General features: G+C 34.4%; 1 protein-coding gene across 1 annotated transcript; it reads right to left on the reverse strand.

The window, feature by feature from the left end:
• Positions 1-709: 709 nt before the first annotated feature.
• On the reverse strand, positions 710-9957 carry LOC140779134 (uncharacterized). The gene is made up of 8 exons (XM_073124119.1): positions 9776-9957; positions 9268-9291; positions 6589-6694; positions 6146-6214; positions 5305-5798; positions 4682-4943; positions 2767-2975; positions 710-1058 (listed from the first exon to the last, which is right to left on the reverse strand). Exons 1-8 carry the CDS (start codon positions 9778-9780, stop codon positions 992-994), a joined length of 1236 nt encoding a protein of 411 aa, XP_072980220.1. The 5' UTR covers positions 9781-9957; the 3' UTR covers positions 710-991.
• Between the last annotated feature and the right edge of the window lie 7231 nt (positions 9958-17188).

Consider the following 17188-nt stretch of genomic DNA (forward strand, 5'->3'; position numbering starts at 1 on the left):
TTAAAAAAAATTATTGATCTGATAAAGAGTTTTTAGTAAAACGTTTTGATAAACCCAGGTATTTAAATTTAGAAGTGATCTTTTCAGATAAATGAATTATAAAATAAATTTTGCTCAACAACTCCCCTAAGAGCTCCTTCCAAAAAAATAATCATTCAAACAAAATTACCCTACGTAAAGCCAATAGAGCTGCAAAATTAGGTAGCAAACTTGAGAAGAATCAAGGGTTCGTCAATTTTTTTTCCTTCGAACTTGCTGAGGCTTTTTATGAGCTAATCTATCTTAATACAAGCTTTCTTTTCATTAAAATAAACAACTCTAGGATATAGTACATGTGTATACTTAATAAATCGTTTTGACTAGAAAACCATTTCCTTCTAGTTATTTTTCAATTTCCACGAGAGAGGGATAACTACTATTATTTCCTTCTTGCTTTCAAAGCATAATATCCAGATAATTGATTGATAACAGTAAAATATTTGAAAACCATCTGCCGAAAAAGATAATCTCTGACGTGTCTGCCTATGAGAGAGAGAGAAGCGCGTGTTTTCTGGTTCAACACATTCCCGCTGTTATTATCGTAAGTGGTAATACTGCGGAAAAATAAATCACGAATCTTTGGGGGAGCAGAGGAAAGTAATAGAAGACTCAAATGTTCACTTTGATGCAAAATATAAGAGAAATAAAAAAAGCAGCTCCCATGGGGGGATAAGAGTAGAAAGATGATGAACATAGATAACTTTGTTCATGCAAAGATCAATATGCATTTATCCTGAAGTAGATAAGGATAATATTACTGATGTAATCTTCAAAAGAGAAATAGGTGCCCACTTAGTAGCTTATACCACAAGTTGATAAAGCAAGAATTCCGAGACTGATGGCCGGCAAATGGCTTTAATGCTTCCCTCTCGGGCGTGTAAGGAAAAAACATAATTACTAATCAGTTTCATTCTTGGAACATCAGTCACCATCTCTTGCACTTTGGTTGGTTTCACTCTTCCTCTTCAGCTTCCTCAAGCCAATTAACAAATGGCTCCAGGGCTTTTACGAAAGTCTGCCTGCAATTTGTGTTTCATCATCACAACATTAGAAAAGGCCAGTGAAACCTTGAAAAAAACAGTAACTAGACTGAGACAGCAGATATTAGTTAACAGACTTGTAACAGTACAGTACAAAACTATGGACCTATGGTAGACAGATTGACTCAGTACCAACGAAGTTATCTCATCAAAAGCTTGGTCGTGCTTCGAACATGTGTATCTCTCTATATATCCCAAACTTTCAGACAACACAACTCAATTTAACTACATGTTCATGTCACAGAAGAAGAGTAACCAACTAAAGAGAAGGAAAACATTAGAAAACTTCCATACTAAAGGTGAAAGCATGGGATCTTTCGATCTCATCTAACCCTGCCTTTTCTCTACTATGAACAATATCTTCTTTCCTTTAAATAGCATGGAAGTACAGAAAGTAGCAGAACCACCTAGTGCGGTCAAAATAAATTCACTCGAACTGAGTGAACCAAGCTTGAGCTGTCAATTTAAGCTCAAAATTAATTTTGAGCCAAGCTTGAGCCAAAGCTAGCTCACTCAGGCTCATCATGATAACACCAAAATATAATATTATATATATGGTCGGTTATGATTCACGTGAACCATGCATGATGCTCTTGCAAATGCAGGGTTCTAGGGGGGGGGGGGGAGGGGGGGGATTTTGTACTGGCTAAAAACCACTGTTACAGGCTGAGATAGTTGTTTTTTCTAGCATAGGGACTCATTTTGGATAAGCCCAAACCAACGCCAATCCATTGTGACCGAAACTTGACGCGCCCGTACTAAACTCACCACAAATCAGCATGAAAAGGACAATACAACTTGTAGGGTGACCATGATCTCTATAAAGAATTCGTCATGACCAAAGTAATTGGACCCAACTATTTGGAGTTGGGTACCTGGGACCTTTTTCGTCCACCCACCTAAGTACACAAAAAGCATTATCATGTCTTTTCATGCATCCCCAGCATCATTTTGTTCTTTCTAAAGACAAGCAGTTCAATTTTGATGCAAATTTCGGTTAATAGGTCTTACTCTTAACTTCTCGTCTGCACTTCTTATTCCATCTTTTCTAGTAACTCCACTCACTAGCCTCAACTTTTCAATATGTTGCTTTCCAATTGCTCAAGATTCTAATTCATTTTATTATTCTGCTCTGACTTTATGTGTAATATCTTCAAAAACCTTGTTGAACTATAGATGCAAGGTAATGAAGATGCTCCCTTTAGGTCCTCCTTGTCTATCAATTAAGTATCTTCACAAGTTTGATGCATTGATTGTGTAAAATATCACTTCATATGCTCATTATTTATCTACTTATTTAAAAAAATAGACTTTATTTCTTTTCTCATTATTAAATGTTCAACCCTAGCTTAGGTTCAACAGCCGAAATGATATGATTGACATAAACCATGAAATATCATCTTAAAGATCTGTGCTCTACTCATTCATAACCAATACAATATTGAGAAGTTAATATTGGACTTCAGTGCAAACCTGGTTATGTCAATTACTTGTCAACAAATCCTGACCACAAACATATATATAGTACCCTAATTTCTTTCTATTAAGGCAAATATAAAACATTTAGATTAATTCCTAGGCAAAGTTAAGTTAAAATACAAGTGGTGGCAATTGAAAGTGTAAACCTAGACACCATTCTATACTTTGCAAAGCCTGCATACTCAAATTATCAAAGGAAATGACTTACCTCCCCTTTGGGTTCGCACCCTTCCGAAACCAAAAAAGAATGGTATCTTCAGCCAGTACATCTTGGTCATAAAGAGACCTCACAATTTCAGGAAACAGCTTCATCAATTTAGCATCTTCATAGCACTGGATCTGAACTTTGTACATGAGTTCCAATTCTAGTTTGCCATTTGTACAAAAAGCATTCAGAAGTTTAGCCCATGTTTTCACCTGTATATGCAAGGAAAAGATTAAAAAAAGAAAGAGAGAGATAAAAGTAATAAAGAGGTTATGTGCAAGAAAGAACAAAAACACTATTCTTTTTAATTGCATTGTAAGTAGTGGAACATTGCATTCAACTATGCATGGGAAAGAACAGTTCATAAGTTAGCCTAATAAAGGCACACTCTAACATAAATCAGATTTAATCAAATTGATTTCAGAAATTACATATTTTACATATATGGATATATGTCTGTCTAAAAACTAGATCAACAATCTCACAAATTTCTTCCCAATTACATTGTACTTGACATCAACCAGCCAACTTGGGCATATGGTTATATGCAATCATATAGAACACAGAGAAAGTGTACTAGCTAAAGGAGAGCAAGTACTAACTAAACATCTTATCTGAAAGAAAAAAAAAGGTTTTATACCCTCCCTTTGGGTTTACTATTGATTACACCCTACATTTTTTAACATGATCCATTTGACCCCTTGCATTTTCCCTCTATTGCCCTAAAAACATCATAAGCTAAAGTTAGCCTAAAAGCTATTATTGAGAAAATTATTTGGGATTTAGTGGCTTGATTCAATGGCTCAGCTCGACTCAATGGTACGGTGACTTAAATAAGCAGCTCAATAACACGACTCGAAGCGATGTCTCAATAATATTTAGCTCAAAGCAATAACTCAACAATACACAAGGTTTGAAGCCTAGACTAAGCCGCTTAGTATTTTGGCTAAAACTTGGTAGAATACCCCTGTATCTAGAGAGGATTAACCATTTATCATGTCCATATCAAACCTTCAGGTTTTTGATGATCCAAAAAATAATAAAGTTAACCTAATACTAGCAGTAAAATAGCATAAGACAGAATATTCCATTTTCTTTTTGAAAAGAGAAAAGGCTAAAACACCAAATATACTACTACTCTATTGATGTTAAAAGACTTTTAACTAAAACCCTAGATAATGCATGCTTATTTATGTCATTTGATATTCTATGGTTAGGTTAAAATAATGATGCTCCTACTGGAAATTTCTGATCTTCAATAAATTATCTTGATAGTCTTAACAAAATGTTCACAAAGTTTTAGAATATAGAACTGAATATCTGAGGTTAAGATTATTTTTTCCAAGAAGCCATATTTTTAAGTTCATAAAGGGTTTCATGAAATTCTAGAATTTAATCTTCCTAGATCTTATAAAAGTGCAAAAAGAAACACAAACATCAAACACAAATTTCAACTGATAATACACATTTCTGGTGTGCATAAATAAGAGTTACAATATGTTAAATACCATAAGTTACCATGTTAACCAAGTACAAGATTAATCAAATTTTTTTTAAAAAAAAAAACTAGAACTGTAATTAGTGTGACAAACTGATTATCTCACCATGATAAGACAAAAATAAAGTGATCGAGAAGGACATTCCACTAATTAAATAGCTGATAGTGTACCCATATGTCACAAATGCTGGTAGTTGCAATTTGCAAAAGATTCGGCATGCTTAACACCAAGTTACACTTAAAAAAGTTATTCACATAAATGACAAACGTACATATTAAAAATATTTTTATATCTAAATTTTTAAATGATAAAAGTACATATTGAATATTTTCAATTTAAATATTTTAAATGACAAAAGTATTCTCCACCAAACCACACTTTTAACACATTTCACAGCAGTAAAGAACCTCATTGATTACCTGACGAAGTGCAGAATTAGAGTTCTGCTGCTGGTTCTTTCCAGACCACTGAACAGCATCCATCAACACATCCCACAGCATCCGAACAACCTCTATATCAGGAAACTTGGCATCTTTAACCTGCTGCTTCACAGTCTCTATGACTTCAGATATATCAGTCTCTTCTACAATTAGGGTTGTCATTGATGATTTCATATCCTTCAATTTGACCTCAAACATTTTCTTCTCATTGTACTCAACAAGAGCTGTCAATCCTTCTTTGCTGAATAAAAGCATATACATAAATATATATACCACATAAGTAAACTAATTTCAGTTTTACACTGCAAGGAAAGAGATCTACAATGTACAGGGAATGATTCAAAGAACATGCAAATATTTTATTTGTTGCATTCTTCAGATTCTAACTGTACTAAAGACATAAACTCAACTAAGAGAGTACTAAAAACATAATCATACAGCACTAACATATGGAGCTTATTTAAATGCCCTTACGTTTCTATATAAGATATCTTCTGATACACGTGTAAATTATTATTCAAAAATGTGTCACATAGAGATCTCAATAAAACTTCTATAAACTTTAAAATGTTAAGGGGAAAATAGTTGGAAAAAGAACTTACGTGAAATGCTCTGAGAAAGCTTCAGAGGAGCGCTTTGCAGTTGGAAAAAATTCAAGTAGATTATCCTCCATTTTACCTCTCTTGAGAAGTGATATAAGATCATCTAAACTGTTGTCCTTCAAGTATTCCTTGAAAAAATCTGTTATGAATGAAAGTACTATCCCCTTGGCAACAAGGTTGTCCTTGAACAATGGTTGGAAGACAGTCTCAGGTGGCAGACCCGATAACTTCTGAGAAAATGTAAGGGCTGTAAAAATGGCAAGCTTCTTCCTCTCATTTTCCTCAAAAAGCTCCAAAGACTGAAGAAATCTACGCATAACATTTTCAAGGTTCTTTATCAAGAACGGCCTCCTGCGTAAGATTTTCTGTATGTAGAGAACAGATGGCAAGATAGTTTCACGTTGTGCTTCACAATCTAGTACAGAATAGGAGTGCCTCTCTCCTTCATCAGGCTTTATTGTGCCAGGTTGAGTGCGGCCTCCAGTGAAGACAACCTGTAGTAATTAAATAATTGTTATTATACTACTGAAACTCATTTCTAGAATAAGGAATATGCAAGACTACTATTTTGATATATCTTTGGGATCAGCAAAACCCTTTTTTCACTTTCTTGGTGTCATCTTTCCGTCTCAACAAAGAAGAGTTGTTTGCCATCTCAACAAACGAATATTTGACAAATAGTTTTTAATGAATGAAGAGGACAAGACGTAGAAAATGTCTAGAGATACTTCCTAAATATAAATGTCAACAAGCCCAGTAAGGGTTTGGAGGTAAACACATCTAGAATGGAACAGAGTAAATAAGAAAACAAACAGATTATCACAGTATGAAGGATAAGTACCTCAAAAAAGGTGTCACCGTAGCGTGAGAAGTTAAGATCTGAAGATTCAATACTTCTGGCAACAAGTTCCTGCCAACAATAGCCACCTTGTTAAAAGAAAAGGTACAAGACCAAAAAAAAAGAACTGGACATATAAGTATAACTTAACTTCCACAAAAAGCTTAATCAATACGTTCATAAACTCACTATAACCTTCATACAAGAACAGCTATGAAGGGAAAGAACAAACTCGACTGATCAATGGCATATCTAGAAAGAAAGGAAAATACAGTTGCCAAAGAAAGTTTTCTGCTAGTCTACCAACAACAATATAACTCTGGAAAATATAAAATCAAATAGAAACTTGCTAAACTCTCAAAAGTATGACAAAAAATGTCCAACCTTCTCCACTCATTTGCCTTACGAATAAACAGAAATAATGAAATCTGACAGTTAAGCCTTACCAGATCACCAGCATTGTCCAGATAAATCTGGAGCACTGCATCCGCAAAAGCTGCAGGGTCCAAAGGAGCTGCTATATTTCGTTTGCGGGTCTTAATCCGCGTACCACTGCATTTGTAGGGAAATAAAGATGAATAAGACTTCACTGCAGTTAGTAAAACCAAATATCTATAATGGCTATAGATAGATGAAAGACATCATTACAAGACCTTCTCTAGCAAAAATAGAATTACAGTTTCAACATATTAATGTCACAAAAAGGATACAACTCTCAGAGATCAAATTATTCAGGACAACTAAAAGCCTTTCTCAATATAATCATGAAAAGATCAGCCAGAGGATTCAACATCATCTGTGAAGGTTTTCAATACTATGAATATTAATAACCTTAAATTCAATTTAACAGTGAATGATCATTTCAAAAGAACAATTAATCCTAGCGACAGGTATCACTTGTTCCTTCTACAGGTTTTAGGCCAAAATGTCACAAGAACCTAAATTTGGCTAAAAAATTGTAAAACCCAAACGAAATGGTTCTATAACAGAATGAACTTCTGTGTTTGCAAAACAAGGTTCAACATACCAATTGTCTCTTCCAGATGAGAGAGTATCTGATTTAGAACAAGAAAATGACTAAGGGAGAAGTGAAAAGGTGATGAGAGGATCAAATTCAGAGAAAAAGAGGACAGGCAGAAGGATAGACATCCACACCTGGCCCAAGAAAAATTTCCTCCCATTCGTAAAATCTATACATACAAATATTTCCGCAAACTAGGGTCCTCTTTATCTTTACCCCAGAGACTCTGAGATAACTAAATCAAGTTCTCATAATATTCCTTCCTGAAAAGGGATAAAGAGCATACATCTGGACCTCTTTTAAACAACTAATTACAGTAGGCCAAGTCCACTCTTAGCAGATGAGCACTTATCTATACTTACTAGTCTCAAAAAGGAATTTTACAATGATGATATAGATTGCAGTAGTGTTTAATATAGGTTTTTGCAATGCTTTGTGCAGACTGCTACTACTAAAATAAATCCGGATAAGGTTCATTAATACTCTACAATAAGTAGAAGAATCAGGTGGGACTAATTTTAATAAGTGCACTACAAAAAAAAATAACATCCTATATGGATGGAGAGAATTGGGGAACCAGAGCAGAATTTGATGAACCAGTTGACACAATGCAACTTCAGTTGATTGAGACAGATTATAAAAGTGTGTTTCATATTTGACAGTAGAAATCAAAGAACTTTTGTGGGCAGCTGTTCAAGCAAATTAAATAATATTTATAGATGATTCAGCCTTTTAAAGAACAGATCGAACAATAGAAGTTCATTAGATTACATCATCAGCTCTTTAAAGCATCTTTAACATGTCCAATAATAACTGCATCTTAATGTATTGATGAAATATCTGATCAGAAACAGTATAAATGTGATCAAAGACATCAGCCTTTAGACAGATTTTGAGTTTATCTCCTTCCTGTCAGTTTCTGCATCCTTACAACCAAGATCAATCATCCATCAATTTCTGTTCATTACGTCCTTTATCATAGAGCATAGTAGCATCATAACCACTCAATAGCATAAGATAAACAAAATGGACAACTAACAGGATAAAGGAAATGAAGTAATTGTATGAATCGAACATAGATTAGATACCAATTTTCAGAGGGATCAACAAATCGAAGTGCTTTTCTTGTGAATTCTTGATGAACCATGGAAAGGTATTTGGAGAACACAGTAACAGCTATGCCAAGGCCCAAGAGAAATCACATGCCTACTCAAACAAAAGGGAGAAATGTCCACTACACTATGTACGCAATCAAGTTTATGCTCCATAGCACTTGGGTGTCTAGGCTACTGATGAGAGTCCTAGCAAGAACTTAACTGACTAGGAAGAAAATCAGCTCACCTAAAGAAAACATACAAGAGATTTCAGGTATGTACACAATCAAGTTTATCTTCCATATCACTTGGGTGTCTAGGCTACTGATGAGAGTCCTAGCAAGAACTTAACTGAAAATCAGCTCACCTAAAGAAAACATACAAGAGATTTCACATCAAACCTGTACGAGAGGATGAAAGCTCTCTAAGTTCCCTACCTATGATCAAGTATAGACCTTCCTCCCTAGCATGCAATCGCAATCACTACTTCACGTTACTACAGTTGAACGAGTGTGTTAATAAGATGGCCACCCGAAGTAACTTTCCTCAGCTTCATTTTTTCTAAAACTGATATACTAAGATATGCTTACAGCAGCTGAAGAACCTCATTTTGTAAATCTCAAGCTATCCTCCAAAAAGGCCCACTCAATGGCAAGGTTGCTACTGCTAACTTACAAAAGGCCAGGTAAATAGTTATACTCATTGCAGACAAAAAAAAAGAAGGAAAAAGAATATATAGAAACAATCCAACAACTTGAAAAAGCTTATAATTAGCAAAAATACATGTCCACAAAAGCAACGGAAAATACAGTGTAAGGTCTCGCCCCTCCTTTTTAAGGCATCATTCATATGTCGAGCAATAATGCAAAATAAAAAATATTACTCCAGATCAAGCAATACACAACAATTTTTCCTCTTTCCTAACAATTATAAGTTAATTTTTCTGAAAAAAACATAAGTACTGATCGAAGCACCAAGCATAGAACTAAAAGTGGAACAGCACATCTTACCCGAGAGTGGGTTTCTCCTTCGAGCTGCCAAAGAGGGAACAAGAAGAAAGTTTGGTCAAACTACTATCGGAAGTGCAAAGAAGATCGCATAAGAGAAGAACATATTATCCCAGTAAAATCCAAATCCACGAGATAAAGAGAAATCATAAGAATATTACTCTAACCCTAATATCAGGAAACGTATACGCAAAGATTCTTAAAATCAACTTTTTATCAGAAGTAGATCTACATGTTCTCCTGGACAAAAGCCCCATGATTTAAAGTCATTCAATAATTTAATTTCACAGAAGAAAGGAAACAACGACAGCCAAAGAACACACCATCAGATCTCCCCCTCAAGACGCCCAAAATCCATCTCTGTTACCAAGAGATCAAAAGATCGAACAAAACAGAGCCAAAGAGAGAAAGATCGGAGAACACGATCCCCACCAGATCGGCTTAGGTAAGCCAAAAAAGAAAAGAAAAGAAAGATCGGTTTGGTATTGAGTCGATGAGATCGAATTCTTACCTCATAAACCAAGACCGAGAGGGATCTGAAGGACCGAGCAAGAGAGATCCAAGAGCGGCGCAGGAGAGGAAATGGGAGATTGGAAGGGGAAGAGTGAGAGAGGGAAAGGGAGAGTTATCGGGGAAGATAAATCCTGCGAAGGCTTCGGTGTTAAATGGCCTTCGAGCAAGTGGAGGGCCGGATGTGGAAGTTGCGGCATCCACGTGGATAAATCCGCTAATTTTGATAAATGGAGGAATAATAAGACAATAATTAGTAATTAAATTATGATTAAAATTATGATGATATTAACATAATAGTACTTTCTAGAAGGAAAAAAGAAATTATATCTAGATAAAATTACAATAGTGCCCTTACAAAAGGTGATATTAACATAATAGTATTTTCTAGAAAGGAAAAAAAAATTAAAGCATTTAATATCTATAGATAAAATTACGATAGTACCCTTACAAAAGGTTAGGGCCTTCGGAGTGCGCATTAGGTTGGAGCAAGTCAAACTGCTTAAGTTTTAAGCTGAGTAATAATATATTTATATCGAGTTTAAGATTTAACCTTGGATTGGGTCAACAAATATCTCATATAGCTTGAGAGACTAGTAAAAATAGGTTAATTAGTGGCTTAATTATACTTTGCTAATCTGAAATTTAACTCAGTATTATTTTGCTCCCTTAATTATGAAGGTGTACAATTTTCTCTTTTAATTATTTAAAAACATTATAATATCCAGCCTTATAAAGGATTGCTGATGTAATACTTTTAGATACTAGGAGAGAATAATTTGTATGCTTTTATAGTTAAGGGGAGCACAGTAAGTAGTATTGAGTCAAAATCCAAAGGGAGTAAAGTATAATTAAACCTTAATTATACTTAGACCCCAGTCTAGCTAATTTTTATGTAGACCCTCTATTTTTTTTGTTGATATTTGGTCCCTTCAACTCTCTAATATTTTTCTCCTTCTGAAATATCAAATGATCATCAGACCCTCAATTTATCTCTTTTATTTCTAAAATATATGTCTTAAATTGATGGCATATTGGTGTATAGTCAAGCAAGTTAATTCTGTCACAAAAAATAATGAGAGGGTATATATATATATATGGGCAATAATTTATAGGTCTAAGTGTAAATATCTCTAAAAAAAAGAATTAGAAGAGAAACTATGAGGAGAGAAAAAATTGGTAACTTAGAGTGATACAAAAATGAGACTAGAGAAAAGGAGGTCTTCATAAGAGGAGGAGGAAAGAGGGTGGCAATGGGAAGTAGGAAGATGGCAAAAAATAGAGAGAGGAGGAAGAAGGTAAGACAATATCGGATTGTGGGAGAGAGGACGTAGTCTAGTTAGCAAACCTTCGAGCTTTAGGCTTGGCTACCGAGCTTAAAACCTAGGAATCTACGTTTCGACCAAATTGCTACCAAGCTGAGGTGGTTGAGTTGAGTTAGTCTAAGCTCAGATTAAGATTTTACTCAAAAAATTAATGAGGTTGAGTTTATATGAGTTTTGAGCCTATATGTCCTTTCAATATTGTTATTAGAGTTTGTTTAAAATGTTCATAAGACTAACACGAAAAATATAATAAAGAAGAATAATAAGATCATTCTCTATCTTGTAAGAATAAAACTTGTATTTAAACATTGCATTTTTCTTTATAAATTCATCTTTAGAGACCAAGAATCTTGGTTCCAACATTAGTGTTCTATCAAAATTATTTGTTCTCGTGGTATTATACCTCATTCATGGTGTTGTAGATTTTATAAACTAAAAAGTCAATTACAAATTCAATAGTAAATGCTTAAACTCCTTAGAAATACATAAAAGTATAATTATGTTTAGTTTTATTCAACTAAAGTAATGTAGTTTTTTTTAAATATTGAAATATAATAAACTTAAAAAGATTCTCCATATGATCTTAGTGAGAAAAAGATCAATTACTTATAAGATAGCGAACAATGTAAAATACGAACTTCGATAACAAAAGATAATAATAATAATAATAATAATAAGATATTATATTATTATCCTAAGATTAAAGGTTAGGAATGTCAAGAATGTCAGTGCAAATTTTCTATAGATTATACTAAATTTTGATAATAATAATAAGTAGCACATGATTACTTCAAATCAAGGATCGTTATGGTTTCTTGCGTAGTGCGATAATATCAACTTCAAACTCATTGACATCAAGTATTAACTTTGTAAGTTTGAACTAAAAAAATATTGGAGAAGAAGATAGACCAATTAGCTACTTCGTTAACTATTGGTATAGTTATGATGCTTATATTTCTTTTATTTATAGTTATGATATATCTCAATGATATGCATAACTTTCTATAATATCATCTTGTATTTTGTAGTCATCTTGTATTAACCTAAAACTTTATGTTACATTATCTAGCATGGAAGTGTAATAACCTTTTATCACGATTTATTTTTTTAGTAATTTTCATTATGGCTAGTAATTACTTATTTGACAAAATTATTTTTATAATACTAACTTTTTGCTACGATAATGGAAAAGACTTTTGAACTGATAACTAATAAAGCTCCTTTGATATAAATATTGCCTCAGTTAGAATTGAAAGAAATAATGAGCTCTGGCGATCAAGAAAGAAGAGTAGGCTTCGATAGCTAGGATTCGGCTTATCTTTTGTCCTAAAGCTCCAATGATTTAGGTTTGGGCTCATCGGGAAAACCCATAAGGTGTTGTAACGAGTTCGACGATAGTTGGAAATCCTCAAAAAAGGTATCGAGTATTCTTAACCTTGATAGAGTGCTATACTCCATTAGTTTGAGGGACCTAAAATTTGGGAGGAACGGAAGAGTAGCAAGCCATTATACAAAGAAATACTCTTACAGTTTAGCCAAAAATAGATTCTTGAGTCAGCAGAGAAGTTTTCGCTAGGGTTTCATAGGCTAAAGTGAACAATCGACATTCGGCATAGTACTTTTGGTGCGGAGAAAGGGATCATTAGCCGATGAGTTGCAGAATAGTGTTATTTACTATAAGTGTTACAAGTTTGGACATCAGGCAAAATTTGTCAAGAGGATAAACTAGAAGGAAAAATATGTCCGGAGATGGTCTCCAGTGGTGATGCTATGCATCAGAAGATTTGCAACAAAATGAATTCAAATTGAAACTTTATATAGTGGTGACAATAAAGCAATATTGAATTTCAACAAACAACTTGAGTTGATAATGAATGTCATGTGGTCATGGGAGCATGTTTGGCGTGCTTGATTAGAAGTGAAGTATTTGGTGTATTTTTCATCCACACAAAGAATGGAGGTCGTTTAATTAAGAGATATTGATCTAGAAGTGATGATCATCAACTACAAACCCTGGAGGAAAGATTCAAAGATGATTTTTAAGAGAGAACTAATAAAAATATGCATCTTAGCCTCTTAGATGTTCTCATGTAATGTTCGAATTATATTCACTTCTTAAAAATTATGAACTCTTTTGAGTTTTTCACTATGGTGGATCAGAATACTATTAAAAAAATTAACATAAAACATGCTCGGTTAAAAGTGATGGTTAAGGATATCAGTGATGTTTATGCGAGAATTAAAATTCTTATAGAATCATTATTTTTGAAGTGTCATGTAAAGTCGAAGGGAAAATAAAAAAAATGAAAAAATAAAGAAAAAGAAAAAAAGCGTATTAATGGATAAGAAACGGTCATTTGCAAAATGTCATTAAGAGTAATACCAAGCGTTGGAGAAGCTAGGGTGAAAGTATTTTAATAGTATTGTCTACAAAAAAATAGATTAATTTAAGTTAAACAAATATAGATATTTAACTTTTTATTTCTCGCTCTAATTCATTCTCTTACAGATTTGATAGATCTTTCATGGCTTTCATTTCATCTTCTCATTAACTAATTACGTGTACATTAGTTTTTTTTTCCACATGAATTTCTTCTAAACTCTCATAGGAAATATTTTATATAAAATTTTAAAAAAGTGTTTTAGACATATCTATTACTCTTCTTGGAAAATCTCACTAATGACATTATGAGTCTTTTTTATCTAGTAGACATAAAGGTCAAACTATCAACATGTTTGATGCCCTTTTTCAAATATTTTTAGAACCATTTCTAGTTTTAGCAACTTCCGTATCATCTATGTATATCATAGAATATATTCTAAAGTAGTCATCACATTAACCACTAAAAAATTTATCTTTCGAAAAGCATTTATCTAATCCCAAATAGGATATGCACCATTTTTTAAAGTTGTTTATACATGCCTTAATACATACAAAAACTTTTGAAATGTGTTTCTGATTATGACAACAAAATAGGAAAATAGGAGCAAGATGAACGAAGAAGAGAGAAATGATCTATTATAGTTTGAGAATAATGAGAAGCTTAATAAATGAAGGGCACTTGTAACAAATTAGATACACTTCAAGCAAATGAATCTATTGTAATCTAAAAATAGTATAATACTTTATAGAGAATAATATTATAATTAGAAAATTTTGCATATAACATCGTATCTTTTAACGAAATTGTGGTTTACACCATATTTGCAAATCGAATCCTATGATTTAGCGAATATGTGTAGAAAATACCATGACGTTAAATCAATTAGTTAAACTTAACCAAATCTCTGAGTTAAGTTAACTATACTAAAAAATTATAAAAATATCCTCAACCCCAAGTCATACTAAGGGCATTTTAGTCATTTTAGAAATAAAGGCTTTTAGTTATTTTAGAACTAAAATGTCTCTACTTAATAGAATATTCTTACGATGTTAGTTCAATCTAACCCAAGGTGTTTTGCACATATTCGCTAACTTATGGCTTGATTTGCAAATAGTGAAAATATAGGATGTAAATCATAATTACGTTATAAAGCAGAGCGTTATATACAAATTTCTCTTATGATTATTATATTAATGGTTATATTATGATATGTATTTTTTCATACAATATCTACTCATTCATGATAGAAATTTATGCTTTACATGTATAATTTAGTTATTGATTATGCTGATCATATCATGTTATATGATAATAAACACCGCACCACATGCACGAATCATTAAGTTATTAAATCTCAGCAGTGCTCATTTACTCTTTGAACTAAGATTAGGGGCAGTGTACACTTGTGGTGTTGGTGGCGGGTGTTGTCTGATTATGATTTAGAAGTGGAGATGTCGTGGATGGTGGATAAATAGGTAGATTGATACTATGAAAGAGAAGAAGAGGGAAGTAGGCATACATTATAAGACTTGGGGGATTTGCACACAAGGGGGTTTAGAAGCAAAACGATACTGTTCCGAGAGAAAAGGCGGTATTGATTGATAAAGATGGAGAAGGGAGATTGAAGCTGGCAGCTAAGTTAAGGGGGGAGATATTAGAGATGCAAAGGCAAAAACCAATTAATCTTTTATTCCAAGAATACCTACCATACAAGCCATAAGATATTATTTATAGAAATAAAATATAAGAGTCTTAAACAAACTTAACTAAACTAGTTTTTCTTATCTATCTCAATTTAGTTCTTCATTTTATTATAGATAGAATCAAAATCTGAGAAAGTTCTAAATACAAAAGTTCTAGATCAGGATGTTCCCGATCTTATTCTACTAGTTTCATATTATTTGGACTTCTTCTGAATATCTTACAAATATTTTTTTGTAACTGTACAAAGTTAAAATTTAGTTAACTAAAGTATAAAAATAGATAAGATAAATAGACTCAACCTATTGAGCCCAATGTCCCCTTGATATGATGACCTGACCCGATTTGTATCATTGGAGGCATAGCTCTAGAGTAGGGGTGGCAATCGGGTCGGGTTAAGCGGGTTCGGGTCGGGTCAGATTCGGGTCGGGTCAACATCTCCCTAACACGAACACGACCCGATTATTAAACGGGTTGTATTTAGTAAACACGAATACGACCCGTTTATTAAACGGGTAACACGACAACCCGTGTAACCCGTTTATTAAATGGGTCGGGTTAAAACAGCACAACCCGTGTAACCCGTTTAAAAAATGGGTCGTATTAACACGACCCGAATAATACAATAATATTTAATTATTTACTATTTAACCCCATATAAAAATTAATATTTACTAATTTACACTATATAAATAATACATTATACAATAATATCTTTTCAACTCAAAATTTATACAACATAAAAATAATAATTATAAGTATTAAGCCATTAACCCTGCATTCAAACAGAATTTATTATACAATTGACTGGGCTAACACAAATAGAATCTTTTATACAATAAACTCTCAGTTATACAAGCCATTAACCCACAAATCCTAACACAAATCCTTAATTACAACTATAAGTCGGTAACAAATCCAACTCCTTAATGATAGAGATCGGAGACTGACGGCGATGGCGTGGTAGATCGATCGACCGACAGCGACGACGATGGGGCGGGCAGGCAGGCGTGCAAGAAGGATGGTGATCCGTCGGAGATCTAAGGAGAGAAGGGTGGCGGTGGAGGCGAGGCCTCGAGAGGGAGGATCAGAGAAGATCGAGCCTTAAGATTTCCGTCGGAAGTCTGAGGAGAGGCAAGGCTGCAAAAGAGTGGGAGGCCCGTCGGAGATGAGGAGAGAAGGCTGCGGTGGCGACGAGAGCTTGCCATTGGCGGCGGTGGAGGTGAGAGGGAGGAGGGGAAGAGATGATGAGATTTCGAAGAAGAAGGGATCTAATGGAAGAAGACCATTAAGCTAATCTAATGGAAGCAAGAGCTTACCGTTGTCTCCACTCTCCACCACCGCCGCGGCCATCATTGCCCTCTCGGTCGGTGCACCATTAAGCCGATCTAATGGAAGAAGACGACGAGGAGACGGCTGCGAGCATGGGTAAGGGCCAAGGGGCGACGACTGCGAGCATGGGTAAGGGCCAAGGGGCGACGGTTACGGGCATGGGTAAGGGCCAAGGGGCGATGGTTGCGGGCATGGGTAAAGGCCGAGGTGCGACGGCTGCGGGATCGGGATTTGGCCGATTTGGGGACTCACTCAACTAGTGTTGAGTATTAGGGTTATGGTTAAAAACTTATATATATATATATAGCGGGTTTGCGGGTCGACCCGACCCGACCCGACCCGTTTACTTAAACAGGTTAAACGGGTCAAGCGGGTCAGTGGTATAAACCCGAACACGACCCGATTAATAATCGGGTTAGGCGGGTTGACCCGTTTATGACCCGAACCCGATTAGACTAAACCCAAACCCGATTAACAGTCGGGTTGTCGTGTCGGGTTATCGGGTCGGGTCAATTTTTGCCACCCCTACTCTAGAGATATCTTATGATTCTAAGGTTGGACGCGTAACTTTAGTGATATTCCTTATATGTGAGGTTGGAGGTATATCTTAAGTAATCTTCATTGATACGGGGTTAGAGCATTGTTTAAGATGGGGCTCATAATCCTGTAAAG

This window comes from Typha angustifolia, chromosome 3, assembly GCF_048772165.1.
Source record: "Typha angustifolia cultivar Huaian chromosome 3, ASM4877216v1, whole genome shotgun sequence".
Lineage (NCBI taxonomy): Eukaryota > Viridiplantae > Streptophyta > Magnoliopsida > Poales > Typhaceae > Typha > Typha angustifolia.